Raw genomic sequence first — 25,817 nt, forward strand, 5'->3', positions numbered from 1 at the left:
CCTCACAGCCCCCCTATTTACAACCTCCCCGCACTACAACTCCCAGCATGCCCCGCGCCCTCCCGCCGCACCCCCTTCACAGCGTGGGGAGGGGCCAGGACTACATTTCCCATCACCCCCCGCGGCCGAGGGGAATACATCACCCAGCCGGCCGCGCGCCGCCCTCCCGCGCATGCGCCGCCGCCGGCTGGGCTGTTGCTCCCTGACGGGTGGCTGCGGCGGCTGCTCGCCATGGAGTCCTACGACGTGATAGCGAACCAGCCCGTCGTCATAGACAACGTGAGTGCGGCCGGCGGCGAGCCCCGGGGCCGGGGGGAGCGGGGAGGGCCCGGCGGCGGCGATCCCTTTGTCATCGGGGGCGCCCCCACCCCCCCCTTCCCCACCCGGCCCGGCCGCTTCGCGTCCTGGTAGGGCGGGGCTACAGCGGCTCGGCGGCTCCTGATTGGCTGAGGCGGCTGCCTGTCACCCGCCCGAGGGGCGCCGCCCTTCGCCTGTGAGGCGCGGCCCCCCCGCCGCTGAGGGGTGGGGTGGAGGGGCGGGGCGGCGCGCTCCCATTGGTTGGAGAGGTCGCTCGCCCCGCCCCCTGCGCGGAGCGGGCGCTCTCATTGGCCGGCGGGGCTGCCCGTCAGGAGGGGCCGAGGCCCCGCTTTGTGCCAAGGGGGACAATGGGGCCGCGCTCCCGGCGTGCTCCGCGCCCAGGCCTCGGCCGCGCTCCCGGCGTGCACCGGGCGCCGCCCCTCACAGCGGGACCCCCCCCCCGGCGGCGGCTCCGGGGCCCATCGGGCCGGGACCTCCCCGGCTCAAAAATTCCCGTCACAAATTCCCCGCTCAGCCCCTCGGGGCTCCGCCCGGCCTGGGCCGCGTTGGCGGGGGCCGCATTTGGGGTGTGGCGGCTGTTAGGGGCCGGTCGGGCCTGCGGTGGGGCCCGGCCGTCACCCGCCGTGTGCCTGGGGGCGCTGGGGCGGCCTGAGGGGAAGGGAGAGGGAAAGGGAAAGGGTGGGGGAGGGCTGGGGGCTGGGGGGAGCCTCCTCGGCTGAGTCACGCGTTGACGCCCCTCCCTTCTGGCTGCTGCTGTCAGCCAGCCTGGTTTTGCTGTTTCAGAGGGTCAGTGCTGCCTTCCCTGCACGTCATCTGAGCTTCTCCTGAATCCTTTCACCGTATGACATGTGCCTGCTAGCCTAGCACACCTCAACACACTCCTTTTTTACAATCTGAATGGTTTACAGATCTCAAATCGAGTCAATCCTTCCAACCTTTCCTTTATTATCCATCCCACTTGCCTCTCTACAACTGGAGCTCCCCGATGCACGTTGTTGTTGTTGTTTCTTCCCCTGGAATCACAGCGGGGAGATTACTGGGGGCTTAAGGGCAGGGCTTAGGTCGATTGTTCTTAGCAGTGACTGGAGTAACGTTGATCCTGCCGTGTTGCAGTGAGTAGCTAGCCGTTAGCTCTTCCCGGGCACTCTGTGAGGAAGAATTTGTTATGATACAGTCATGTAATAGCAGCCTAACGGCAGCCTTTTTGTTACTTAGCTCAATGATTGCTTGTTCCTCCCTGCTTCAGACTTAAAGAAAGGTTCATGTGCTGCCAGAAACCGACTCTGTTTCTTTTGTTGTTTTAACAGCTGGTCTTGAAAGCTAATTCTTTTGCCTTTCTGCTAAGTGAGTTCCCTCTTTCCCCTCCCAGTGTGAGCTGTGGAATGAAGCAGTTGTTGTGAGATCTGCCTTCAGTGCTCGCAGGCTGTCAGCCGATGAGCCCTGTGGTGACGTTGCATTTTTGGTGCTCTCGGGAGCTCAGGCAGGATGGGAAACGGGGCTGCACAGAGAGGTGGTGCCGCTCCTGCTGCCTCACAGAGCTGCCGACAGCTTTCCAAGGCTGAACGCTGCCCTGTCCCATGGATGTGCACCTGTGGGAGGGCGGGGAGGGGGACCTGAGGTTCTGAGCTGGTAAACAAGCCAGACCCTCCCTGTTCCAGCCTGCCCCAGTATCCCAGCGTGTTCCAAAAGGACACTCAGGTATGTGGCCACAAAAAAAGTGACTTATTTTTTGTACCAAACTGTGTGCTCAGCTCCCCGATTCCAGCAGGGAGTTTTGTAGTGTACAGTGAGAGGCTGCAGCTGTACCCCTGCACAGTCTGATGCTCCTCCCTGTCCAGTAAGTCACTTCTAAAACACGCCTGACCCCCTCTGCCAAGTATTACATGGCAGGTTGGCTCTCTTGGATTGCCATTGAAATTTGAGTCCGAGATGCATCGAGGTGGGTGAATCAATAACTGACTTTGGCCACAGAGCTAGCAGGAGAGGTACGTTCAGATGCTTTAAGATGCTCGTGATAATTTTCCATGAGGTTATTTCAGATACGAAGGTCAAGGAAGATCTAGTTTCTTTCTTTATTTTCTCAGATAAAGAATTTTGAAACCAGCAAGGAGGATGAAAGCCCAGCCAGGATAGCTACCGGTGGAAGGATGTTAATTTTGAAATTCTTTTAAATTTTAATAAACCTGAGCTTACAGCAGAAGGAGGATTTGTTTCGTTTTTCTTGTTTTGCCTCTTTTTGTTTCCTTGAAACAGAGGAAAAACCCGCTCTTTATTTTAAACTTTCTTAATTGCCCGATGCTTAAACCTTTTCCTCTAACTGTGTAGGAATCTGAAAACGGGGTATGATAACTAGATCTGCTCAGTACACACACACACCTTCAAAGAATCAAAAAGTTCTGAAGACAATTTAAATGGCCAGAAGGTGCTGTCAGGTCCTGGTGGCATGGAGACAGCAAACTCGCTTTGCTCCCAGGCGCTGGGAAGCACAACTCTGCTCCAGTCCCATCTCGCTGCCACGTTCAAAGCAAACCTTTGTCTTTAGCTCCAGCAGAGATTGCTGAGCTGCCGCCACGTTCAGCTGACTTTGAACTTGGGTATGTAAATCTCAAAATGCATAACTTGCTGGGAAGCTCACCAGGGCGTGCGGGGTAGTTCCTGGCCTGGCATAAGTTTCTTAGTTTCTTTCCCCTGTGTTAAAATAGGGGCATCATTGTTCTGAAACCATTTCCCAGCAGCAGAGAGTCCTGGCAGCGAGATCAGTCAGTAGCTAGAATAAAATATTCATTAAGAGCAATATTCTGATGGGGTCACCTCACTGCGTTTCATGCAGGGATTTTTGTTTGTCAGTTTATTAGTGTGGTTTTGTTTTTTGTTTTGCTGCCGGGTTTGACAAAGGCTGGTAGTATTTCCCAGGTAACGAGTTTAAAAGCTCGATAAGGAAAATCAAAATGGTGTTTGTTTTATTCCTGGCTCTGCTTTGAAGCCAGGGGAGTGGCTGTCCAAAGGGACATTGTCTTAATGCTCACAGGCTGCCTCATCCCACCTGTGCCTGTGTGTGCAGGGGCTGGGAGATCTGCCAGGAGGCAGGGGGTGCAGGACGTGGCCCTGCTCCTGATGCAGAGCTCACAAAGTGCGCCCTGCAAAGCCTGACACCTTGTCCGAAACAGCTGGCAAAGGGAGCTGGGGAAGGAGGAGCTGGGACGGGAGCTAATCTCTTCTTCCTTGTCCCTTTTAAACAAGGCCCATCCTGTCAGCTGCTTTCCTGCCTCCAGCCCTTCCTCTTGCAGGCTGACTGGCACTTTTGTTGTGTCCAGAGCCTGGTCCCATTTAGTTCCCAGTGTTTTTTCTGATGGGATTTCTGTGACCTGCCTCCTTAGCACCAGCCAGCCTATCCCCCTCCTTAATTTCTTTTCCCTAGTCTCTGCTCCATCTCGTTTCACACTGCCTACTCCCTTCCCTGACTTCATCCACTCTCCCTTCATCTTCTCCAGGTCTCCTACCTCCGTGAGGCTTACAACCTCAATCCTACACATTTCAGCAGTGCTCCCCACAGCTGGCAGGGCTTGGTTGCTGTTGCACGGCTTTCCACAGAGCTCTCCTCCACCAAGGGAGCATTTAAGATTGCCAGAAAACTGCAGAGCCTCATGTACCTCTGCCACACTGTAAAAGCAGTGGCACAGGGTAGAAAAATTACTGCACGGGGCGGTGTTTGGGTGTGTACCCGGAGCCACAGCGGGATGCTCCTGGAGCTTGTGCCCTGTGATCCCTCTCTGCCAGGAGGGTGCTGGTTACTCCCCTCTAGCGGCTGAGCTGATCTGCTGGCACCTTCCCGTCCCTGCCCTGTCTGCAGGATCCCCGGGGAGCTCTATTCCGAGGGAAAAGGAGGGGTTCTGGCAGTGCTGCTGTACTTTGCTGCTCTTTTAAAAGTTGGGAAGGTGACTGAGCATCTGTCTGTTCCTCCCACAGGGCTCGGGTGTGATTAAAGCAGGCTTTGCAGGCGATCAAATACCGAAATACTGCTTCCCAAACTAGTAAGTACTCCCGATCACTTCCCAGTACCATGAACCAATTCTTTGATATGTGGAGGGGAAGAGTGGTCTCATTGTGTTACTGGATAAATGAGTTGGGTATTTCTTTTCCTGCTGTACAGAAGTGTCTGAGAGAGAAGATCTCTGCTGTTAAGCACTTGTAGATTTGGGGGACACACGGGACATGAAGGATGATCTGTCACTTCCTCAGGCTCAGCCCCCAAACCACTACAGCTTTGTAGGATTTAGTCTGGAGACATTAGGTCACCACCAAAAAGACAAGGCTGGGGCTGGAGGTGTGAATCCCTGCGTATGCCTTTGGTGTGTGGGCTGAAGCCTTCATTCCTGCCAAGCTTCCTTGCGACTTTTCTGACAGCTTTACTGGAAGAAGGACTGCTGGATCAGGAGCAGGCCCTGGCTGTTATTTTGGATAGGGTGGTTTTTTAACGAATGTATTTCTTCTGAGCGATGCAGACTCATCTGTATGGTGAAATGGGGCAAGGGACTCTAAATGTCTAATCTGAGGAACCTGCCTGAGGTCAAGCAGTATGGTGGGGGTCTGTCAGCTCAGGCTGCTGCTCAGTCTAGCCACGTTTACCCCAGGCACTGCTGGAATCCTGAATCATCAGGGAAAGCGTGGCCAGACTCAACTGGCTCACGTCCTGTTACTTCAGCAGTGCCCACAGTCTGCTCCCTTCGCTTCTGATTCTGGGATTAGCTCACACAGAGCAAACCTGGGGCTGTCTGCACCTGGGAGTGCGCTCAGACTCTGTCATGGCTGTTAGAGGGCACTGCTTGGGGCTGAGAGGAGCAAAAGGTCGTAAATTGATGGGCACACCTGAGCTGTCTCCTGACGCATTTATACTTTTGCCTCTGCAGTGTGGGGAGACCAAAGCACGTTCGTGTTATGGCTGGTGCTTTAGAAGGGGACATCTTCATTGGTCCGAAGGCAGAGGTAAGAAAACCTCTTACTGCAGTTCTCCGTGCGCCTTGCTATGCTGCTCTAAGAGCTGCAGCAGTCACCCTTGAAAGAGCTGGGGTTCTTTGAGGGCAGGGTAGGCCTGAAGAGCAGAATAAATTGTCACTTTTAAGCATGTCCAAGCTGAAGTGGGAAGCTTCATGAAATTTTTGTGCCAACCTGCTGTCCACAGACCATTTTCCTCGGTCCCAATTTATTTTCATACAAGTCCTTCCATATCTCTCCTTTTTTCTAGGCTGCTTTGCAGTCTGTATGGTTACATCCCTGTCTCTGTGACTGAGAACTTTAGAAATGGACCCTGGTTGGTTGCCTTTTATCTCTGGGGTGTAGGCAAGAGGCTCGCTTTCCACAGTTGTGCCTTTGTCAGCAGGCAGTCGTTCTGGTCTCATGTTTCCTGTGAGCCCTCTGAACTGCATTCCCCAGTATCACCCTGTTACATTTTATATCATGGTCGAGCTGGTAGAACAAAGATACCATTTGAGAGGTGTCTGTATGTTGGCTTGAAAACAGTTAGGATGGAATGTGCTCTGCAGACACCCTTTGTTCCAAATCTGTGTAAAACAGCCTTGTTTAATCTTTGTAAATGCTTCTCTGGAAGAGATGTTTGTGATTAGTGTTTAGTCTTCGCCTTGTACACTAGAGATATGATGTTTTTCAGTGGAGTTGATAATAAGCAAGTCTCTCGGATGAATTTGTAGTCATAATGCTCAGAATTGAATTGTTCCAGTTGCTGACAAGTATGCTGCATTGTCCTTTCTGTTTGCTCAGGAGCACAGAGGCCTTCTCTCGATCCGATACCCGATGGAACACGGCATAGTAAAGGACTGGAATGACATGGAGCGCATCTGGCAGTACGTGTATTCAAAAGACCAGCTTCAGACGTTCTCAGAGGAGGTGAGATGCCTCATTTCGTGATTGCACCAGAGTCTTAGAACTTTGGGAAGAACTTGGGACTCCTCCTTTGTTCTTTCTAAACTTACCTGTTGTTAAATTAAGCTCTTTCCCCTCTCAGAAGATACAAGAAATGTCCGAGATGAATTCCTCCCCATATCTCATGTTCTGGCCTGACTGAAAATCTGACTTTCAATGTTTGTTACTCACACACTCTCTAATATATTCTGCTCTGTGCCAAGTGCTCCTTACTTTTCCTGTTTTGCCTGTGCATCAGGCATACCCACTCAGCAGTGACATAATTTGAAGTGAGGAAGGAGAAAACCACAGTCATGTGGTTTGGAAGGAGCTGACCAAAAATTATTACATGACTGAGAGTGAGAGGCTGTGTAAGTGGAGGAGGAATATTTCTGCTTACACATGCCATGACCTTGTGCCTTTACCCTTTCTTAGGGGCTGTGTTTTTCGGGCAGTCTGGCTGACTTTTGGTACAAAGGGTCACCTTGTTCATCCTTGATGAAAAAGGGTCACTCACAGGGCAGATTTCCTAAGATTTCTTCATAACTAGACCAGAGCCCTACTGGTCCCCCAACCTAGTAGTGATTATTCACCGTCTAGCAAATTACTTGGAGTTACTCCCTTCCACATCTTGTTCTACTGTTGGTTCCAGAGGTGGAACAATAACCAGAATTTTTTGGGTAGCACACATCTAGCTGCATCCTGGTTATTACAACACAGCTCCTTTTCTTTACCAGCATCCTGTGCTGCTGACAGAAGCACCCCTAAACCCACGCAAGAACAGAGAACGTGCTGCTGAGGTGTTTTTCGAGACCTTCAACGTGCCAGCACTGTTCATTTCCATGCAAGCTGTGCTCAGCCTGTAAGTACCTCTCATCTTTGATTTGTTGTGAAATGTTTCTTGAAATCTATTTTTTTTGTTCCCAAAACCAAACAGAGCAGGGAAGACCACACAAATGTCTGACTTACCTCCTGTTTCAAGCACAAACTGAACTTAAATTTCAATTTCTGTAATAGAGTTTATAGGAATTTGGTGAAATCTGATGAGAAATGGCTGTGGGGATTTTTTTTATAGCCTGTTTGTGTGAAATCTCTGCTCCTAGAGTTGGGTCTGGTTGTGCTGCATGCTCGGGGCTCACCTTTAATGGCTCTTTTTGGCTTGATGGTTTGTCCCTTCACCAGGTATGCTACTGGGAGGACCACGGGGGTGGTGCTGGACTCGGGGGATGGCGTTACCCACGCGGTTCCCATTTATGAAGGCTTTGCCATGCCTCACTCCATCATGCGGATTGACATCGCCGGCCGCGACGTGTCCCGCTTCCTGCGCCTCTATCTGCGGAAGGAAGGCTACGACTTCCACACAACCTCAGAGTTTGAGATCGTCAAGACCATCAAGGAGGTGATGTACTGTCTGCTCCTGTGGTTATCCAGGGAGGGATTTCTGCCCCAGGGAAGTTGTTGACTCTCTGAAATATATTGGGAAGTGCCAGCCTACCTAGCTCTGAACCTCATTTCTTTTTCTGCCTGAGGGAGAGCAGAGCCTCCAAGATGATTAAGGGACTGGAGCTACCCTCCTGTGAGGAAGTACTGAGAGGGATGGGGTCATCGAGCCTGGGCAAGAGACAGCTGGGAGGGTTTCGTCAATGTGTATAAATATCTGAAGGGAGGGAGCAGAGAAGACAGCCAGATTCCAGACTCATTTCAGTGATGTTCAGTGACAGAACAGAAAGCACAAACTGAAACAAAGGAGGCTTCATCTGAATGTAAAGGGATTCTTAGTATTATTATTTTTTTTAATGTGAGAGTGACACATTAAAAACAAGATGACCTCCTGAGGTCCCTTCCAACCTCAGCCATCGCGTGGTCTGAGATTTACAGTCCAGATGGTGTCCAATCCCTACCGAGGGGCTGTACGCATTGAGGACTGGATGATCTCAAGAGGTCTCTTCCAACCTCAACTGTTCTGTGATTCTGTTTAGATGTTTGTTTGTTTTTAATCTCCAAATGATAACAACATAGAAAAGCAAAGCTTAACTATGGAAGAAAAAATAAGGCTGCTGGAGCAGTTTGAAGAGTCAAAATATTTTGTTTCCTGTAACTTAGAATGTAGGTGGTCAGCGGGCAGCAAGCCACATAGACCATGTTGAGTAAGAAATTTTGCTATTGGCTATTAGTTATTTCCTCTGAAATGTAATAATACAGTTTGTTCATGCTCCTAATCTGCTGCCAAGTTACCCAAAGCCACCTTTGTATACGGTTAATGTCACTGAAGGTGTTCCAGGTGCCTGTTTTGCTTTCCAGTACAGTAGTTTGGAAGTGCTCTCACGATAATTATCCCATCTGCAGCAGATGGAAATAATTTCTTAAGCAGTAAGAGAGGGATGAAAACAAAAGGTGAGCAGCAGCTAGAGCAATTGTGAGCAGCCTGAATGTTTCTTATTACACGGAGCCGAAGCATGAAGAGCAGATAAGGTATTTTTCCTGATGAGAACCCACAAGGTCTTTTCCCCAATACAAAATAATGTTGAAATTGGTCTCCCCAGAGGGATGCTTGGATTTTCATAGTTAAGGAACTTACTTCTTGTAGTCAGAAACGTGTTTATGAGAGGTATTTGCATTTACCCTTATCTTCTTCTCCCTGACTCTGCTTCCTCCCAGCGTGCCTGCTACCTGTCAATAAACCCCCAGAAGGATGAGACTCTGGAGACCGAGAAGGCTCAGTACTACCTGCCAGATGGGAGCACGATTGAGGTTTGTGAGGACTGCTGTCAAAAGATTCCTCCTGTGATGCACTGGGTTTCCAGAACAGCTTTCTACCTCCTGATGGGAAACTTAATGCAATGTTGGGTGGGAGAGGGTAATTTTAAAAGAGCAGAACTCATCCCAGGCTGCTGGCTGGGGCACTGGAGTTCTTAGGGGAAGAAAACGTTATTAGAAACCTCACTGATTCTACTGGGAGTCCTGGGTAAGGACAAAGCATAGCCAGGGGGACTGAGAGCTCTTTGAATGCAGGCTCTGATCTAGCAAATCTTTATGTGGATCAGGTATGAAGTGTGGGTTGGTACCAGCTTGCTGTAAATCCCACTGGGGTTTTGTACATGGTTTTTGTTCTGCCTGGAGGTGCAGAAACAATTGGTTTGAAGAGTGTTTTGGGAATACTCCTCAAAAGATTGAGCCTTGAATGAGAAGAAATACAAGTCTTACCTCCAGCACCGGGGGTGGATCTGCTCCCTTGTCCACCATTGACCTGCTGAATGAAGCTGAGGAGTGTTGTGAATTAATTTGTACAGAGCTTTGATTCAGCAGCAATATAGGACTTATTGATACTTTTATGGCAAATCACTAGATTGGATTGTGTGCTGCCTAACAGCACTTACTCATCAGCCAATTCAGCAGAATTTACTGCAATTGAAACAGCAACTTAAAGATTTGCACCAGCGGGTTTCTTCATCTTTCATCTGCAAAATGGAAATGGCACCTTTGCCAGGAGTAGTAGGTCAATCTGGCGGTTGCCTGGGAGCTGATGATGCAGCACAAGTGTCCCAAGAAACTTTCTCTGAAGCTTTGCCTAAGAGAGAAAGACCCAAACTTGAGACAGTGAACTGGGCCGCGCTGCTCTCTCACTCTGTGCTACCTTCTCCTCTTGCAGATTGGCCCTGCCCGTTTTCGAGCCCCAGAGCTCTTGTTCCGGCCAGACCTGATAGGGGAGGAATGTGAAGGACTCCATGAGGTGCTCGTTTTTGCCATTCAAAAATCAGACATGGACCTGAGGCGAACGCTGTTCTCCAACATTGTGCTGTCTGGAGGCTCCACGCTTTTCAAAGGTTCCTGCTTCTCTTTCAGTGGGCTGTGCTTTTTCTTTTCCTTCTCATGTGAAACAGGGAAGATAACTTAGATCACCCAGCTTGTCCTGTGGGATGAGGGCTGTGGGAACTCTGTTCTCTTTGGGGAGTTAGAGTGAGAAGCAGAACACTGATTCTCACTAATTTTCTGAGTCCTAGTCAGAACCAGGGTGCATCTGGCCCCTATTAATTTATAGATATCCTCTGCCAGAACTTGTCCACCCTTTATCCACAGGTGGATGTCTCCAGATAGATCCCATTTTTCCCGTTCAAACCCTGTTCTGCCCTACAAAAGGGGCTGGATACAGGAGGAAGGCCAAGGGAAGAGGGAGGGAACTGGCCCATTTGTGATCCTAGCTAGGAATCTTGGTTGCTTGTCTCAAGTTGCTGCTGCGGGACACAGTCTGTGGTAGTGTTTGAGGTCTGAGTGAGACAAAATCCTGGTACTTCTCTGGCTGTGTTCTGTGCTCCTTCAACGTGGTTTCTTTGTGAGATCAGGAGTGGGATATTTGAATAGGACTATGTAGGATCTGGCCACACTGTTAGTAGATGGAACTTGGAATTTTGCTGAGGGATTCAGACTACTTTGTTTTTGTCTTGTGCAGGCTTTGGTGATAGGCTCTTGAGCGAAGTGAAGAAACTAGCTCCGAAGGACGTCAAAATAAGGGTAGGAGCATTCTCTTGGGTGTTTGTCACATGCTCTGTGTGTCTTCTTGAGAGAACTGTGCTAAAAATGCTGCTGCCACGTGGTTCAAGCCAGCAGCAGCTTTTCTGGAGACAGCCCAACAATATCTGCTGTCGTGATGAAAACCTGTGTGGTTTCATCAGAGAAGGCAGCTCCTCGGGCAGCATACCTGTCTAGGATCCTGGGGGTGGTTCTGTGGGGGATCCGCCAGGTGCCTTTATGGTGGGAGAGGTCGTCCCTGTGTTTGTCAGCTGTAGGAGGGGCAGTGTGCCAGGAGGAGCAGGCTGGAGCTTGGAAAAGTACTGACTGACTCTCTGCTTCTCCTAGATATCAGCTCCTCAGGAGAGATTGTATTCCACGTGGATCGGGTACGTACTGCATGATGCTGGGTCGCTCTGTGGGATGAGGGCGGGGGAATCGCCGTCTGCTGGCTCTCAGAGCCCTGTCCCTCCTGCTGCTGTGTCACTGCTCAGCCACGTGATACTCAGCCTGGTTCCTGAGCCCGTCTCCATGCTGCCAGCCCCTTAGCCCTTTGCATCTTCAAGGCTCCTGCAAGTCCTGTTAATTCTCCTGGTTGTCTGAACCAGTCCAGTTCAAAGTAGAACAAGCTTGTTGGTAGGAAATGCACCTAGGGCCTCTGCCCTAAGGCATTTTCCCTTTTGTGTTGCTGATCGGGGGAACTAAACTCAGCTCCACAATCCTAAGCAGTGAGACCAGACCCCACGTGAAGAGGGCTGGTGTTTGCAGCAGTGTCAGCACATTGTTTGGGGGGTGCCTGGTGCCAGGCTCTGTAGTGCCAGCATATTTGAGGCTAACGGGAGAGGAGGTGACAGTTCAGAGAGCATTTCTGTTGTAGGAAACAAGGAGCCTTAGCACCTTTCTCAAGCATGGAAGCGTTGTGCAGTAGAACCAGCTCCTCTCTGCAGAGAGGCAGTGGGAGTGCCCCCGTTTGCCTGTAATACGTAACATGTGTGTCTCTCCCCAGTGGCTCTATTCTGGCCTCACTGGACACCTTTAAGAAAATGTGGGTTTCGAAAAAGGAATATGAAGAAGACGGAGCTCGTGCCATCCACCGAAAAACCTTCTAGCCCTGGGACCTGTCCTCAAGTCTCCTCCGAAGACTCACTTCAGTTCTAAACTCGCTTTTCTGAGTCCGAGTGTCTGAGAGCTGCCTGTATGTGTGTGTGTGCGCCAGCATGCCCCGATGTCACTGAGCAAAGACGACAGCAGCAGGAGGGTTGTATTCATACTAACTTCATATTTTTTTTATTTTTTGATGTTTGTTTTTTTTTTTTTAATGGAAAGGAGAAAACCCCAGTCTGAATTTCTCCAGAATGGCCCATTCCTTTTTCATTTCAGTCCCTTTAGTTTCTGTGTTACGATCACATTTGCCACTGTAAAACGAGCGAGCGAAAACAAAAGGGAACAGCTTAGAATCTGCCTAGCAAGCCAGAAGGGAGCCAACCACTGCAAACCCCTCACGCAGGCTTTAGTCGGCCTGGCTGCAATGCCTGGGTTGTCTGGAAATACACAGCGGAGGCCCCGTAGCTACTTTCTTAGTCTGCAGCGTCTTCGACATCAGTAGGTTTTGGAAGTTGTTTTTAATATATTTTTTTTTTAATTAAGAGGAAGCACATTCTCAACAGTTCAGCCCGTTTGCCCCCACTGTTTTTGGTGTGTGTGTGTGGGTGTTGTGTGAGTGTGGCGGGGTGGAACTTCTCAGACTGACGTGTGGGTCGGTGCCGCAGCCGGAGAAGTCGGTGATAGGACTTAGTTCATATTGCATGGAGTAGAACAAAGCAATCTCTAATCAGCTTTCATTATGCTAGACGGTTACTCTCTCATTCCTCGTTTTAAATAACTTTTCTCCTCCGGAAGCAAGTGCCCCGGAGTGGGGGTGAAGGCACTTGTGTGTTCCCCCTCGACCTGCCAAGAGTCACAGTACTGAGCTCTCACGTTCTTGCTCTGTAGGAGCTGAGGCTGTTTGCCTCCTCCTCGCCACGTCAGGGCGAAGGGAGCACGCGTTTTCAGCCAGGCGTAACTCGTGTACTATATCCACTCGGGGGCTAAGTAATAGTTGGAAAGGTGCGTCGTAATGTAAGAATTGTTTTATTTATTGAAATGTCTGCGTATTATCTCCAATACTGACCGCAGCACCTGGGAATTTTGCTTCGGGTCTTCCTTGAACGCCTGCTCCCCAGTTGTCTGTTGTTTGATGTTAACACTGTTTACAGCACACACACGCTTTGCAAAATAACCGGCCAGCCCTGCATCACCGCTCGGTAACCGTTGTGTAGGGAGCCTCGCTGTTCTCTGGGAATACACTAAAGGAGAGGACAAGGAATCACCTCAACGCGGTGGTGGGAGCAGCCAGCTGTCGCAGGGGCTGCGTTCTGCTGTCCTCTCGTGCTGCTTAGGCCTTTCTGCTCAGCTGCTGGCTGTTCTCTAGAACATCCTCATCCCTCCTGCAGCTCGCGTGGAGGTGTGGCACTGTTCCCCTTGCTTCTGTTGGTGCTCTTCGTTTCCTTCACCACTGATTTTTCTGTATTACCCGGCATTCGCAGTGGGCCTGGAGTTGTTCGGTGGCAGTTCCTCCCTGTTCCCTTCCTTTCTGTTCGTTTCCACCCATCACCTTGGGGTCACTCCCTCGCCAGAGCTGAGAAGGGGCAGGAGCCGGAGGGTTGCAACAGCCCCGCTGCGGAGGCTCGGCGGGAGCTGGCGTGAATGTAAGCAAGCAGCACGCTGCCCTAGCACAAAGGGGGTTCTCCGGGATCCGAGAGGCTGCAGGTAGGCAGGTCGGGTGCTCTGCTCCCAGCTGAGGCCGTGTTGCTTGTTCTCCTACCCCTACCAGAACAGATCGTGGTTTTTAAGCAAGAACCCGTCGGGTAGGGACGAGCTCTCACTGCTCAGCCTCCTCCTGCCAGAAAATAAGTTGCGTTCTTGCTGGTTTGTTGTTAACGTGCGGAGGGGAAGAAGCAAACCCCTCTGCTCGCCTCCCACGTGCCCCAGGCAGTGCCAGTGATCTCTTCCTCCCCTTCCCAGCCCCTCTGCTGGCCTCGCAGGAGCAGCAGTGCTCCATTTTGTAAACTGCAGTGACCGGACAGAAAGGTGCCGTCTCCAATCTAGCATTTGTTTGATCTGCCTGACTGTTCCCTCGCACACTGTCCAAACCATGTTGCCTGGTGGTGCCCAGCATACTTAAATAAAGTCATTCATATACAAACCTCGAGCCTCCTGGCCTCCTCTTCCCACGCTTTTGCATTTCTCAGGAGGTAACTTGTGTTCTTCTCTTGCCTGTACAGAACTTGTGGGCTAATCGCCGCCTGGAGACAGCACCGGTGGTCCAAGACTGCCTTCAGAGCAGGCCTTTGTGCTGAGGTAGGATGTTGAGGATTGCTCTCCTCGACAATTGTTGCCCCCAGAGCAGCTGAGGGGCTGAGAAGCTGTAAGAGGGAGTGAGGAGGAGGACGCACAGGTGAGAGGGGTGATGCTGCTGGCATGGGGGGAGCTGGTGCCAGCCCAGGGGCTTGCTGAGAAGCAGCAGGCAAGCTTCCCGCCCAAGGAAGGGTGGGGGAACGTGGTTCACCCCTGGGACTTCACTTTTCATTAACGGTCCCTTTCTCAGCCTCTACCAGCTGTAAGTGGGGCAGGCAGCATTCCAAAACACCCTCATTGCAGCTCAAGCTCTTGCTTCTTGCCCACCTCATCAAGGGAAGCAGCACCCGGGGCCTCACGGGGTTAGGTGAGCCCACGCAGGGCCAGATGGGTGGCAAATAATTCAAACGGGACCGCAGCCATACAGAAAAGATCTTTAATTTATGAAATGAAGAATCAAACTTGGTTAAAATCTGCACAAATAAGTTATGATTGAACTATTGAGAACGACAGAAGCCCCGTGGCAGAAACATCTTGGTCCGAGACAGGAGGCAGCTGTGTCCTGAGGCAAAATGGCAGAGCTGTGGGCTGCAACCCCAGGAGGAGCCTGGTGCTGAGGCTGGGGAGGCAACTCAGTGAAGAACAGCAGGAATGTGAGTGGGCACACCTCCTACTGCAGGAGGGCACAGGGCAGAGCACTGCTGGCCCCCACCCAGCCTGCTTTGGCACCACACTCGCCCTAGGGAGTTGGAGGAGACTCCCTCACCCTGGGGACTTCTGGTGACCGCCTGCCCTGTCCTTCCCCCTTGGATCCGTGGCTGGACAATCAACCCCTGGGGCGCTGTTTCAAGCAGAGAGGAGCTGTGGTGTCTGTCCTTCCCCACAGGTAAAATCCTACCCCTGTGACTACCCAGCATTGTGTCAAACGGGCTCCCAAGTGGAATTGAAGGCACAAAAGCAAGAGCTGAGCTTTCCTTCTGGCTCTGCTCTCCCCCCTGCAAGGAGGTCAGCCCTGGGAGAGGGGCACATCAATCCCCTGGGTTTAGAAAAGGAGCAAGGAAAGGCTGTGTGCGCGCTCCCTGCCCTGCTCTGCCCACCAGGGACGTGTATGCCTGCAGCATGTGTTGCACCCCAGCTCCTCCTGCCCTGGAATCAGCAGCCCTGGGCCCAGCGAGGTTAAAATGCTCTTGCTCCTGTGTCAAGGCTTCTCTGCCTTCCCCAGCAGCCCCTCCTGGAATAAGCAAGCACCGGCCTTACAGCATTTCACAGTCGAATCACAAATGCAGGGTTTCCTCGCTCAGCAGTCCCCTCGTTTTGCCCCAGCCTGGAACCAGGAGGGCCCCAGGCACCCCTAAATCATTTTCACTTCGGGCGCTTCCCCCTGCGTCAGGCCTTGGCGCTGAGCCTTCACCATCTGCAGGCGCTTCCCGTGCAGGCTGAACTGCGACCAGGTGAGGAGCTGCAGCAGCGCGCAGGCGATGGGCACGAAGACCAGGAGGTAAAAGCAGCCCTGGCGGAGGGTCGGCTCCAAGGCGGCGGCAGACTCCAGCTTCGGCGGGGCGCTCACCACGTTGCCCAAGGGGCTGCGCTGGAAAATGTCGTAGCCTGGGGGCGAGAAGAGGTGGTGAGACACAGCAGGGACACAGCAGTGACAGCTTTTGCCACCCCGCTGCTGTTTGGACTTACCTGTGTAGGCGCAGAGCAGCCAGGTGCCAATGAGGGGGGCGAACGTTTGCCCTGGCTTGGTGACCAGCGCGACCATCCCAAAAAGCAGCGCCGAGGCCGCCTGCTTCCTGCGGTTCAGGACCAGGTCCTCGTCCACCAGGTCGGTGACCACCAGGTTGAGCAGCTTGCAGGTCCCTTCCGTGAACACGCGGTTGCTGCGGGACAACAGGCAAAGCACTGGGTAGGGGCACCGAGAAGCGATGGGAATGGGCAAGAGATCAGAGAAAATGCAGAGAGAGATGAGAGGGGTTCCCTGATGCTTAAAATAAGAATTTCGGAAGCCCTGGCTACTGGGGGGGAACCAGTCATCGATGCCAGTGACCTGCCCCAAGCTGGGTGCTGTCAGAGCTGGGAGCCACCTGGCTTCTCTTCTCTGGTGGAAACAGGGACAAGTTGTTTTCCTTCCCAGCTGGCAGAGAGCAGGGGATGTGAGTGTTTGCGTACCTGGCTATGAAGATGCAGAGCAGATAGACCTGGTTGGGTCCTGCCAGCAGCATGACGACGCTGAGAGCCAGCTTCAGGAAGAAGAGTCCTCGGACCACAGCGTAAACCCCACAGCGGCGGCAGAGGGAGAGGAAGTAGAGGTTGTTGAGGTGGGGGGCGATGTAGGAAACACCTGAGCAGAGAAAGAATCACAAATAATTCTCTTGAGTTTTAGTATCCACCATCCACCCCAGTACCAATACCAAGAGGGAGGACGAGGAGGGTAGGGTAGGAGATTTCAACAGCCCCCAAACGCATACAGGAGAGGGTGGCTGCAGCAAATGTACTCAGTGGGTTTGTGACAGCGCACACTCTTCCTCCAGAGGGCAGAGCGTGTGCTCTGTTTCATCAGCCTGGTGGGCAGGAAGGAAGAAAAGACTTGCCCCTTGTTCCACAGGGGCTGGGACTCAGCCCTGGAGCAGGAGGGAGAGAGACTGGGCAGCACGAGCAGACCTGGCCCAGGCAGAATTCTCTCAGAGTGACTCTAGCCCTACGGGACTAATGCCCACAGAGGGAATAAATTCAGAGCTGTGCTCCCTGCTGCATCCTAGAGCCATATCCACAGGCACAGATGTTATCCTCAGCAACACCTGGGTGGAGCCATGGAGTCAGAGTCCAGCACTCGGTGCTTTTCACTTCTAGAAAAGGCTCCAAGTTACTCCTCCTGTGCCCAGAAAGGAGGTTCCAGGGAAGGATGTGTGAATCTTACAGCCCAGAGCCCTGTGTGTGAGCACCTCTTCCCAGCTGGGGTTTGTGAAGGCAGAACACAGACTCAGGCCCTGCCCCAGCTGCTCCCTTTGGTCCCATCTGCCACTCACCGAGGAGGAAGGATCCGGTAGAGACAGAGATCTGGTCTGACAGCAGGTGCTCCAGGAACAGGGGGAAGAAGTTGCTGTTAAAGTGGCAGTGAAAAACCTGTGAAAGCAGCATGCAGACAAGCCGGTCAGCAGGAACAGCAGGAAGAGGGAAGAGAAAAAGCTAACAGCCCCCTGGACTCCTGTCTGAGGAGTCCTGTGCCCAGGGATCGTGCAGGATGGGCCTCCAGCACCTTAGCACAGCAAGAGCTTGGCTGTGGAGCTTGCAACCCTGGAGGCTTTGAGACTGCAAAGCTGCAATGCCACCTGCCTGCCTGGGGCAGGCACCGTGTGCCAGCTGCCAAAGCATTCCTCACTGGTGAGCTCACACAGCAGGGCAGGGCAAGGAGTCCACAGCCGTGGCCACAAGGATTTGAAGGAGGAAACAGTGGTACAGCAGGTGGGAGGAAGCAGCTGTCAGGATGACAGCAACAAAAAGAAGGCAGCGAGGCTCAAACACGAGGATTCAGGCATTAAAAGCCTGCCTGAGGGTGCGCGAGGGACCCAAGGGGAGGCAGAGCTGTGACGGCAGCACACCAAGCTCAGGGAAGCTGGGCACGCTGCTGCCATTTCATAATAATTGAAGGGGATGAAAAACAGAAATGGCAAAAGCCAGCTGGGAGGTGGATCCAGCTGGACAGTGAGAGCAGTGACATGAGGCTCAGGAAAGGAGGAGGACACGGCGCTGACAGCTGAGCCAGCAAACTGCACTCCTGAATCCTTCCCACCACAAACCAGGCCTCGTGCTTCTGCACCCCAGATGGATGTTGGCAGCCAGCCCCTGTAATCCAGCCTGCACCCGGCAGACGCTCGGGAAGTCGCTGCTGGACCTACCTGGACCAGGTTCATGCAGACAAACCAGAGGAAGTTGCGATGCCGCTTGAGCTGCTGGAGATATTCTGCCAGGGTGATCCTCTTCTCCTGGGGGACGGAATGTTTCTCGATGTACAGCCTAAAGGGAGAGGAGGAAGGACAAACAAAAAAACAAAACAACTGTGATTCCTTCACAAGCAGGGCAGGGTGCATCCCGTGCAGATGCAGAGCTCTCTCCTCAGCTCCCATTCCAACCTTCCTTCTCTCTAGAGACCAAACCAAAAAGAGCAGGGTCTTCAACAACATTTACAAGGCCAAAAGGGTACAGGGCTCCCGAAGAACATTTATTTCCTGAGCCCACAGTTCGGATTTCTGTCCAAAAAAGCATTCTCCTATCAGCCATTACACTCCATACACGCCCCCAGTCCAGATTAGCTCACCTGGCAGATCTCATCAGGACCTGCTGTGTTAGTACAGCATAAAGCTGGCAGCTTGGAACAAGAGACAAGTGAGTGTAACAAAAGTGAGGCAGCCCAAGGAAAAGCAAGGGAGCTGAGTGGGGTAGCCAGCTGCATCGTGGCCCACGCAGCCCAGTCACCATCAGGCAGCTAAAGCGAGCAAAAAGGTGAGGGGTTCGCTTGTCCTGCTCCACGGGGAAGGGGCAGCAAGGTGGTCTCATGCTCAAGCAGCTTCTGGCGTTTCGCCACTCACAGGCCTCAGTGGGTGCTCTAGATACTAACTCGTGTCTCGTTCCAAACACTGGGAAGGTCAGGGCTCTGCCTCCAGTTTGGGCCTGGGCTTTCACGAGATAGTTTTGTCCTATTTTCAGAGGGCCTTAGCAGCCAGTGTGACCTCAGGCAGAGGTGATTCTGAAAACTGTATCAACAGATAAGAACCACAGGTGATTAACAACAGTTTTCCTTGTCCTGGATCTTCTCACGGTGGTGCATATCAGGACCCTACAGATCTACGCCAAGCTGTCCCTGCTGCGGAATGGGTGACACTTACTGTTTTAGGGTTGATTCCTGATCCCATTTCGCTTTCCCATCAGCCTCAAATCGCTGGCGGAGCAGCTGTGTGGACAGGGTAAAACCGACGATGGAGCAGAGGGCCAGCGCGACGCAAAATATGCGAAAGGAAAAGAAGTCTTCCTTGTTCCACACTGTGTAGGACATGAAGACAGAGAGCGAGCCTATGGCACTGAAGAGAGAGCAGTAGAAGTTGAGGCTCGTCCTGTCTCTTGCCGAAACAGCCAGGTCTGCGAGCAAGGCGTTGTGATGGAGGTCGACCATGGTGAGAAAGCTGTCGTACATGCAAAGGCAGAGAAGGAACTGCACGCCAGGATGAGCCCAGGCGACCCAGAAAGCCAGGAAAGAGATGGCAAAGAGAGGGCCATTGTGGCTCAGTGCTCTGAGCCTCTTCAGAACTACTTCTGGGGAGGAAATCTCTGCTCCTGGCCTGCAACAGAAGATAAAAGTTTTAGAGACTTGGACAAAATCCTGCATGACCACGTATTCCTGCTTTCCAAGGAAGTTGTGTAAGTGGCCCAGACGACAACTCAGCTTTTGCTCATGTAACAAACACCCACATACAATAAATTCTCATCTAATGTATGAATCCACAGAAAACACAAGTTTAAGGCTGAAAAGCACAGAGGAAAGGGATCCTTTTTCTCCTGAGCAAGGGTCTCCCTGATAGCGCTGCACCGTCTGCTTTGCATAATGTAAGTTACTTCAAACAACACTTAAGAAGTTTCCACGAGGTGCAGGAAGCCACACCGTGCTTTTCATTAGAAACTTGAAGCAAGTAACACAAGAAATGCTAATGACCATCTGTGGTCCGTGATTCAACAATTTTAGGAACAACTGGTTTGATGTATTGCAGGAGGAAAGATTGTCCTTTCCCCCAAGTCCCCCAGACTACATCCAGATACTTTCCGACACCCCAGTAAAGGGCTTGGGATTTTAGATTATTTTTAGATATTTTAGGTTCTGTACCACTTGTGAATGTTAAGAGTTAGGGTCACATCTACTTGGTACATATATGACCTCCTCTGTACAGCCAGGTACTGAAACAAGGTGCAAAGAGCTCTGAACTTCTAAGACAGCAGGAAAAGGAGGTGTTTAAAGTTTCATTCTCCAGTAACCATTCCTGTGACACAGTTTTAAAGCTCCCACTTTCACATTTACCCCCAGAGACTCAGCAACTTCCCAGCCTCTGCTGGAAGTGGAACTTTACTTACTGCTGCGTGCTCAGGAACACCCGGTCGCTCAGCCAGCCAAACAGAGGGTCATTGAGGCTGTTCCAGATCAGGAACACTGTCTGGGAAAGAAAACAGGACGGTGAAACAAACCACAGCAGGAACCCCCAGCGTGCCCTCCCTGCGCCACCATCGCGGGGCAGTTCCCCTGTCTGGGGCAACTGGCACAAACGCAGTGAGGCCACTGGTTTCCAGGCTTCTGAAACACCCCCACATCCCCAGAGAAAAGCCTGTCTTAAGAACAAAGCCTCCGGGTTTTCTATTTCATCTCCTTTTCTGTTTGCGTGAGGAAAAAAAAGCTAAAAAAAACCAAACAGACTAGCACTCAGAAGGCTCCTTTCCCAAAGGAGAATACAACTAACGCCCTGTACACCTTTAGCAAGGGCCAGTCTCAAAATTTCATTTTTCCAAGGGCAAAAAAATCCACGGCAAAGACTAACCTCCCCTATCCAAAAGGATAGCTTATCGATCTTGTAAACAGAGACGAAGGTGTCCACGTAGTAGAGGAGAAACACATTGTGCAAAATGGAAACGAACAGCGACAAGGACCCGTAGATCACTGCGGTGGGCAATCGGAAGAGACAAGCCAACAGTCGCAACCCCATGTCGGTGCGGGCGGCGCTCAGCTCCCCGCATCACCTCCATTTCAGGTGGGATGTCTTCCCCCAGCACCTGCTGGGTCTCTCTTGGGGCCAATCCATGGCTGCTCCTGCAGGAGAGAGAAAAAAATAAGTCAATTTCTTAAACAAACAAAAATTGAATCTAATTAATCGATAAATCTTTGCCAGCGAAGATCGGAATTAGTGTTGCTTTGAGGAAGTGGTTGGATGGGGATTAGGCCAGAAGCTGCCTGCTGCACTGAAGCCACTTAATTAAGGGGAGGCCAGGGGTGGGCTCAGGGGTGCAGCTGCCCCATCCTTTTTACCTTGATGGTTTTTGTCAGCCAGCTGATCAGCTCCTTCCACCTCTTTAACAGCAAGGTCAGAGGAAGAATCCAGCGAGGTAGCTGCAAACAGCAAAGCAGCCCTCAGGAAACAGCCCCAGTCACTGACATTTTTAGGTGCTGATGTTAATTTTCGGCCAAATAAGAGTGACAACAGCCCTGATGTCATCTCTCACAAGCTGCTTTCCCCAGGCAGTCGCAGCTGGCTGCACCTGGGCTCGCTCAGACAGCAGTTATTTACGGCGAGCGGTGCTGCTGCTGCTTTGTGGCATGAAGAGACACGACCAGAGCGCGACGGCGTGCAGCAGACACGGTGCCATCACGCCACAAAGGCTCCCAAAAGCCACCTCACAGCTGGATTGCAATAAAGATGCTTTAGCTGGGCAGCAGTATACAGGGAAACTAAACCAGTGGAAAGAGCAGCCTCCACCTGGAGCGACCCAGGAGGAAGCCGTCAGTCTGACCGCTTCTGGGCAATATCAGAGAAGCAAAAAATAACTGTCTGCTCTGCCCAGCCCGAGGAATTCCTCACAATGAGCTCAGCAGGAGCACACAGTGTTTGTTCCCAGCACTTATGTCGCCGGGCTGAAGCTGCACATCAGCCCTGCTCCTGGCCAAAGCGCCAGACCTCGCTTCGGATCCAGCTGCTGAGCCAAAACCCATGGGCAGATAAAAGGGTGGCACCGCTCCACGGGGAGCTCAGCCAGACAACGAGCGTTTGTAGGTGTAATTAAAGGCAGACACGCTGACAGGCCTCGAAGAGAAATGGCATTTTGTAGGGTTATGCCCTGAAAAGGAGGCAGGAATTTGTGGTGTGTGGAGATGAAGGTTGAGGAGCAGCGAGCTGAGTTGGCACAGCTCTGTGCCTCTCACCAGAGCTTCCTACAGGGGAGCAGCTGGAGGGCACATCGGGCTTTTGGGGCACTTTTTGGGGCAGCCTCACGAACGGGACGCACACAGGCACCCCTTCCACTTGGGCTCTGTGAGGATTATTTAGCTCCTGGGTTATTCCTGCAGAGGGACAGGGCTAAGAGGTGGCTGACAAACACATTAAAAAGCCTCAAGGTAGCAGCTAGTTGGACACCAGACACATCCCCAGCTGGCATTTCAGATTGATCTCAGCCTGTGCTGCCACAGCTGTCTCTTTTTTTTTTTTTTTTTAATAATCTCCCTCATCTGCGAGCATGCAGATGAAAAGAAGCAAGTTATAGTGGCCCATAAAAAGCAGATTTCGCTCCTACATCCAGCGTGCTGTGTTATTGATGCTGGCCACGGTGGTATTTTCATAACCTTCTCCTTGGGACAGACAGAGCGTTAGTCACGGGTTTGTCAAAACGAGGCTTTAAAAAATGGGGGGAAAAGGAGCTGTAGGAGGGAACGGCTGGCATTTATTCACACTGAACTTAGAACACACACTCCTAAAGCAAGGATCTCGTAGATTAGCCTTTATTTCACTCAATTTCCACATCTGGTGGGGCTGCCAGTGCCGCTCGCAGCCCCCTTTCCCGGTTAAAGCCCTCCCAGCAGCACCAGTGCCCATGGCGCCCTTCACCCCCCCACAGCCCGCTCCCTCACAGCCCCTCAGCCCCTTCAGGAGGGCGCTACCAGGGGGTATCCCATGGGGGGGGAACCCCCCCGCCGGCCCCGCGTGGGAGCGCCCGGGGGAGCGGGGGCAGGTGGGCGGCCGGGCGCTACCACTGTGCTCGGGGGGGGGGGGGGGGGGGCGCCACCTCCTACCTGCGTCCGGTGCCGGCGCTGCCCCGCCGCTCCGCTGCCCAACCGGCGTCTGCGCATGCGCATCTAGAGGCGTCCCTCCCCGACCCCACCCCGCGGCCATTTTGCGTCCTGGCGGGTGAAGCCGCCCCTCACGCCGCCATCTTGTTTGAGGGCAGCTCGCCGGGACGCGCCCCCTTCGGTTGCCATGGAAACGGTGACGGCCGCGAGGCCTGGCCTAGGCCTAGGCCTGGGCCTACACCGGGCCCGGCTCCCGGGACCCCGGGGCTGAACGGCCGAGCCCCGTCAGGGGGCCCCGAAAGGGCCGGGCTGCCCAGCAGCAAGTCCAGAAGGGTGCCGAGACCCCGAGCGTGGCTCTCAGAGGGTGCTCGGTGTTGCCAACAGCCTGTAAAACACACGGCTTGCCTCTGGTCCCCGTCACTCACAATCATCACCCAAGATCCGTTTGATGTTATGTTGTTCAAAATAATAAAAAAATAGAGACTGTGGTTGGTTGTCCGTTGGTTCGATGCTTTCCCCTGAAGGAGGATCTGCACATTGCCTCCCACCTCTCACTGCAGCAGTTGTGCTGATCCCACACATCTCACCTGGGGAAACAAAGTCCTAGTTGTTATATTTCTTAAAAAGCACAATTTAGCCATTTCAGCAACCCCTTCAGCTTAAAATGCTACATATTTTGTGTTTCATACTCCTTCTTTCAATTGCACCCTATTACAGAACTGACAGCAGTGACCTAAACAAGGCGTATTTATAAACTCAGGGAGCCAGGCAGTTAACGACAGCCGTGCAATTACAGGCTGTGCAATTAGCGAGGGGAAGGTGTTGGCCCACCCCACAATGACCCTGCTGCAGCCCTAAAGGCCTGTGGCAGCACAGGTGCTGGCAGTGAGCCCGCTGAAGGAGCGGGTGTACAAATACAAGCTCAATCCCTGCCTATGCTAAGTGCTTGTGTTCTCTTTTTTCCTCTTTGAGGCTTTTCCCTCACTAAAACATGCACCTTGTATTAGGTTTAGCAGCCAGGTAAGTTTTCTCAGGCTCCCCCCCCCGAGTGTGCAGCTCTGCAGGAGGGCAGGCACTGTAGCCCTGGCTACCAGCAGCGTGCTTCTGCAAGGTGTGGTACTGCACCCATGTGTGTTTGCTCCTGTTGACCTGTCAGGGTGTGCTGGTGAGAGGCGGCTGCAGGAAGAAAGCTGCCTTTGCGAGGTTGGGTTATCCTGCTGCTCCCGATCCGAGCACAGGCACCGCCTTGGCTGTTTTTCCTCAGGAAGTGAGTACAAGCACACCAGACGACTGTCTGATCGTGACTAAAGACTTGTGTTGCAATACTTTAAAAGCTGTGATGGCAAAATGATACTGCTGCTAACTTAAATACTTTCAGTATGAGCATGTAAGTGAGGGTTTCTAACTTTTGTTTGGTTTGAATCCCCCTGGAGGCAATGCCTCGCTCACCCCTGCACATCCTCTGCTCCTCTGGTGGAGGCATGTGCAGTAGTCCAGCTGGGTTGGAGCAGAGATTCATGTGAGTGCTCCAGCCGGTGACTTTCGTAACATCTCCTGATTGTGAAAGATAATGTAAATTGTTATTGTTGTGTGGTGCTAGGGTTTGAACACTTTAGTTTTAGAAAAATGACATTTCTCTGAACGATTGCGTTTGTGGAAACACAGGGTTGCATTTTCAATCCCATGTTTAAAAAAAAAATAATCAATAAAGTTGCTTGTAAGCTATTCTCCATGCTGCTGAAAGGCCATAACAGAAGGTAGCTGGAAGGGGGGGAGCCCGTGATATAGAGCCCTAGATCAGCAGAAGCTGTGGCTGTTTTCCTTAGGGGTGCAATAAAAGCAGTATTCCCATGGCTATTTTTAGCTCAGAAGCTTGAGCTTAAACTGGAAACACAGTGTGGGTGTTCAAAAATGTGGTGGTGGTGTAACAGAAGCTAGTTTTATACACTAAAGGCATGATATGTAATACAAGCCCAAACTCTGGGTAATCTGCTGCTCTATCTAGCTGTTGGTCCCATGGAGGATCCAGTGCAAACGAGCAGTGCTTCCTTTGCTTTTTAACAACGTGTCCTCAGTGTAGGGTGCATATTCTCTGGTATTCTTAAGACACGTAACTCAAGTGCAAATGTCTTGTTGTGATATTAGTCACCAGTGTATGACAACAGTTGGAGGCGACCGTCTGTGAGCATGAAATCCCTCTGGAGGAGCAGGCTGTGTCACCAGCTCAGGCCTTTGCAGGAAGGCAGGAGGTTCTCCCAAGAAATCTTCAAGGGCACAAGGCTTGTAATCCTGCAGTTGAGGGAGCAGGATGGTGCAAAAGCACAAAAACAGCGTGTAAAACATGCTGTTCTGCTGTGCAAACTGTCTGTTTGATAAGGAGGTGCTGGTAGGTAACCGGAGCTAGGCGGGGGAACCAAGGCTGCAGCAGAAAGGTTTGTTTTGGAGGGTGTAAAGTCAACAGCGTTTAACCAGATAATGGCAGGGGAGGCTGAAGCAGCTCTCGCAGGGCAGAACTGTGCAAGGCTACTCAGCCCCTATCAGTAATGCCATGGAAGGCTGAGATCGCCTAGGGAACGGTATCAGAAGTGCCGGACTTGGTTGTGGATGTAGCAAAACTGAGACCAATGAGGAAGAAGTAGTTAGGGGTGGAATGATTACTTGGGAGGAGACTGGCTGGAGGAAGGGAGGCATCTGCATGGCAAAAAAAGTGGGTACAGAAATGAAAGAAGTAAAAAAAGGAGGTATTAAATGGGATGGAAGAACAAAGGAAGGTGGGACTGCAGGAGTGCAGACACCTACAGGTGGTAGCTGAGCCTGAGGACCTGAACCTGTGGGGCTGCTGGACTCCGTCAGGTCTAGGCTGGAAATA

At 52.1% G+C, this 25,817-nt stretch overlaps 2 protein-coding genes across 4 annotated transcripts; one reads left to right on the plus strand and one right to left on the minus strand.

The window, feature by feature from the left end:
* Positions 1-124: 124 nt before the first annotated feature.
* Positions 125-13,984, plus strand: ACTR1A (actin related protein 1A). The gene is made up of 11 exons (XM_082764339.1): positions 125-279; positions 4,285-4,349; positions 5,226-5,301; positions 6,094-6,219; positions 6,972-7,096; positions 7,417-7,633; positions 8,893-8,985; positions 9,884-10,058; positions 10,682-10,743; positions 11,089-11,129; positions 11,747-13,984. The coding sequence occupies exons 1-11, from the start codon at positions 232-234 to the stop codon at positions 11,847-11,849; spliced, it is 1,131 nt and encodes a 376-aa protein (XP_082620465.1). The 5' UTR covers positions 125-231; the 3' UTR covers positions 11,850-13,984.
* A 587-nt stretch (positions 13,985-14,571) lies between these two features.
* On the minus strand, positions 14,572-22,970 carry MFSD13A (major facilitator superfamily domain containing 13A). Of its 3 annotated transcripts, none has more exons than XM_082765477.1 (10): positions 22,952-22,970; positions 21,197-21,277; positions 20,712-20,980; positions 20,254-20,333; positions 19,020-19,469; positions 18,752-18,887; positions 18,033-18,150; positions 16,306-16,477; positions 15,823-16,016; positions 14,572-15,741 (listed from the first exon to the last, which is right to left on the minus strand). In XM_082765477.1, exons 3-10 carry the CDS (start codon positions 20,874-20,876, stop codon positions 15,488-15,490), a joined length of 1,569 nt encoding a protein of 522 aa, XP_082621603.1. In that variant the 5' UTR covers positions 20,877-20,980; positions 21,197-21,277; positions 22,952-22,970; the 3' UTR covers positions 14,572-15,487. The 3 variants fall into 3 exon arrangements, with proteins under 3 accessions (XP_082621603.1, XP_082621605.1, XP_082621604.1); XM_082765479.1 differs by lacking the exon at positions 18,752-18,887 and adding an exon at positions 17,163-17,259 and having other exon boundaries at positions 22,952-22,967; XM_082765478.1 differs by lacking the exon at positions 21,197-21,277.
* Between the last annotated feature and the right edge of the window lie 2,847 nt (positions 22,971-25,817).

The sequence above is a fragment of the Aythya marila genome (genome assembly GCF_965140915.1).
Source record: "Aythya marila genome assembly, chromosome: 7".
NCBI classification, from domain to species: Eukaryota; Metazoa; Chordata; class Aves; order Anseriformes; family Anatidae; genus Aythya; species Aythya marila.

What these genes read in the sequence shown, in the direction of transcription:
- ACTR1A (XM_082764339.1), top strand. Translation starts at nt 232, where the DNA reads ATGGAGTCCTACGACGTGATAGCGAACCAGCCCGTCGTCATAGACAAC. An exon ending in AAATACTGCTTCCCAAACTA is followed by an intron (nt 4,350 to 5,225) that starts GTAAGTACTCCC and finishes TTGCCTCTGCAG; the next exon opens with TGTGGGGAGACCAAAGCACG. An exon ending in ATGCAAGCTGTGCTCAGCCT is followed by an intron (nt 7,097 to 7,416) that starts GTAAGTACCTCT and finishes TCCCTTCACCAG; the next exon opens with GTATGCTACTGGGAGGACCA.
- MFSD13A (XM_082765478.1), bottom strand. Translation starts at nt 20,876, where the DNA reads ATGGGGTTGCGACTGTTGGCTTGTCTCTTCCGATTGCCCACCGCAGTG. An exon ending in TATCCTTTTGGATAGGGGAG is followed by an intron (nt 20,334 to 20,711) that starts GTTAGTCTTTGC and finishes TTTCTTTCCCAG; the next exon opens with ACAGTGTTCCTGATCTGGAA. An exon ending in GTGTTTGGAACGAGACACGA is followed by an intron (nt 18,151 to 18,751) that starts GTTAGTATCTAG and finishes CTCTCCCTTTAG; the next exon opens with GCTGTACATCGAGAAACATT.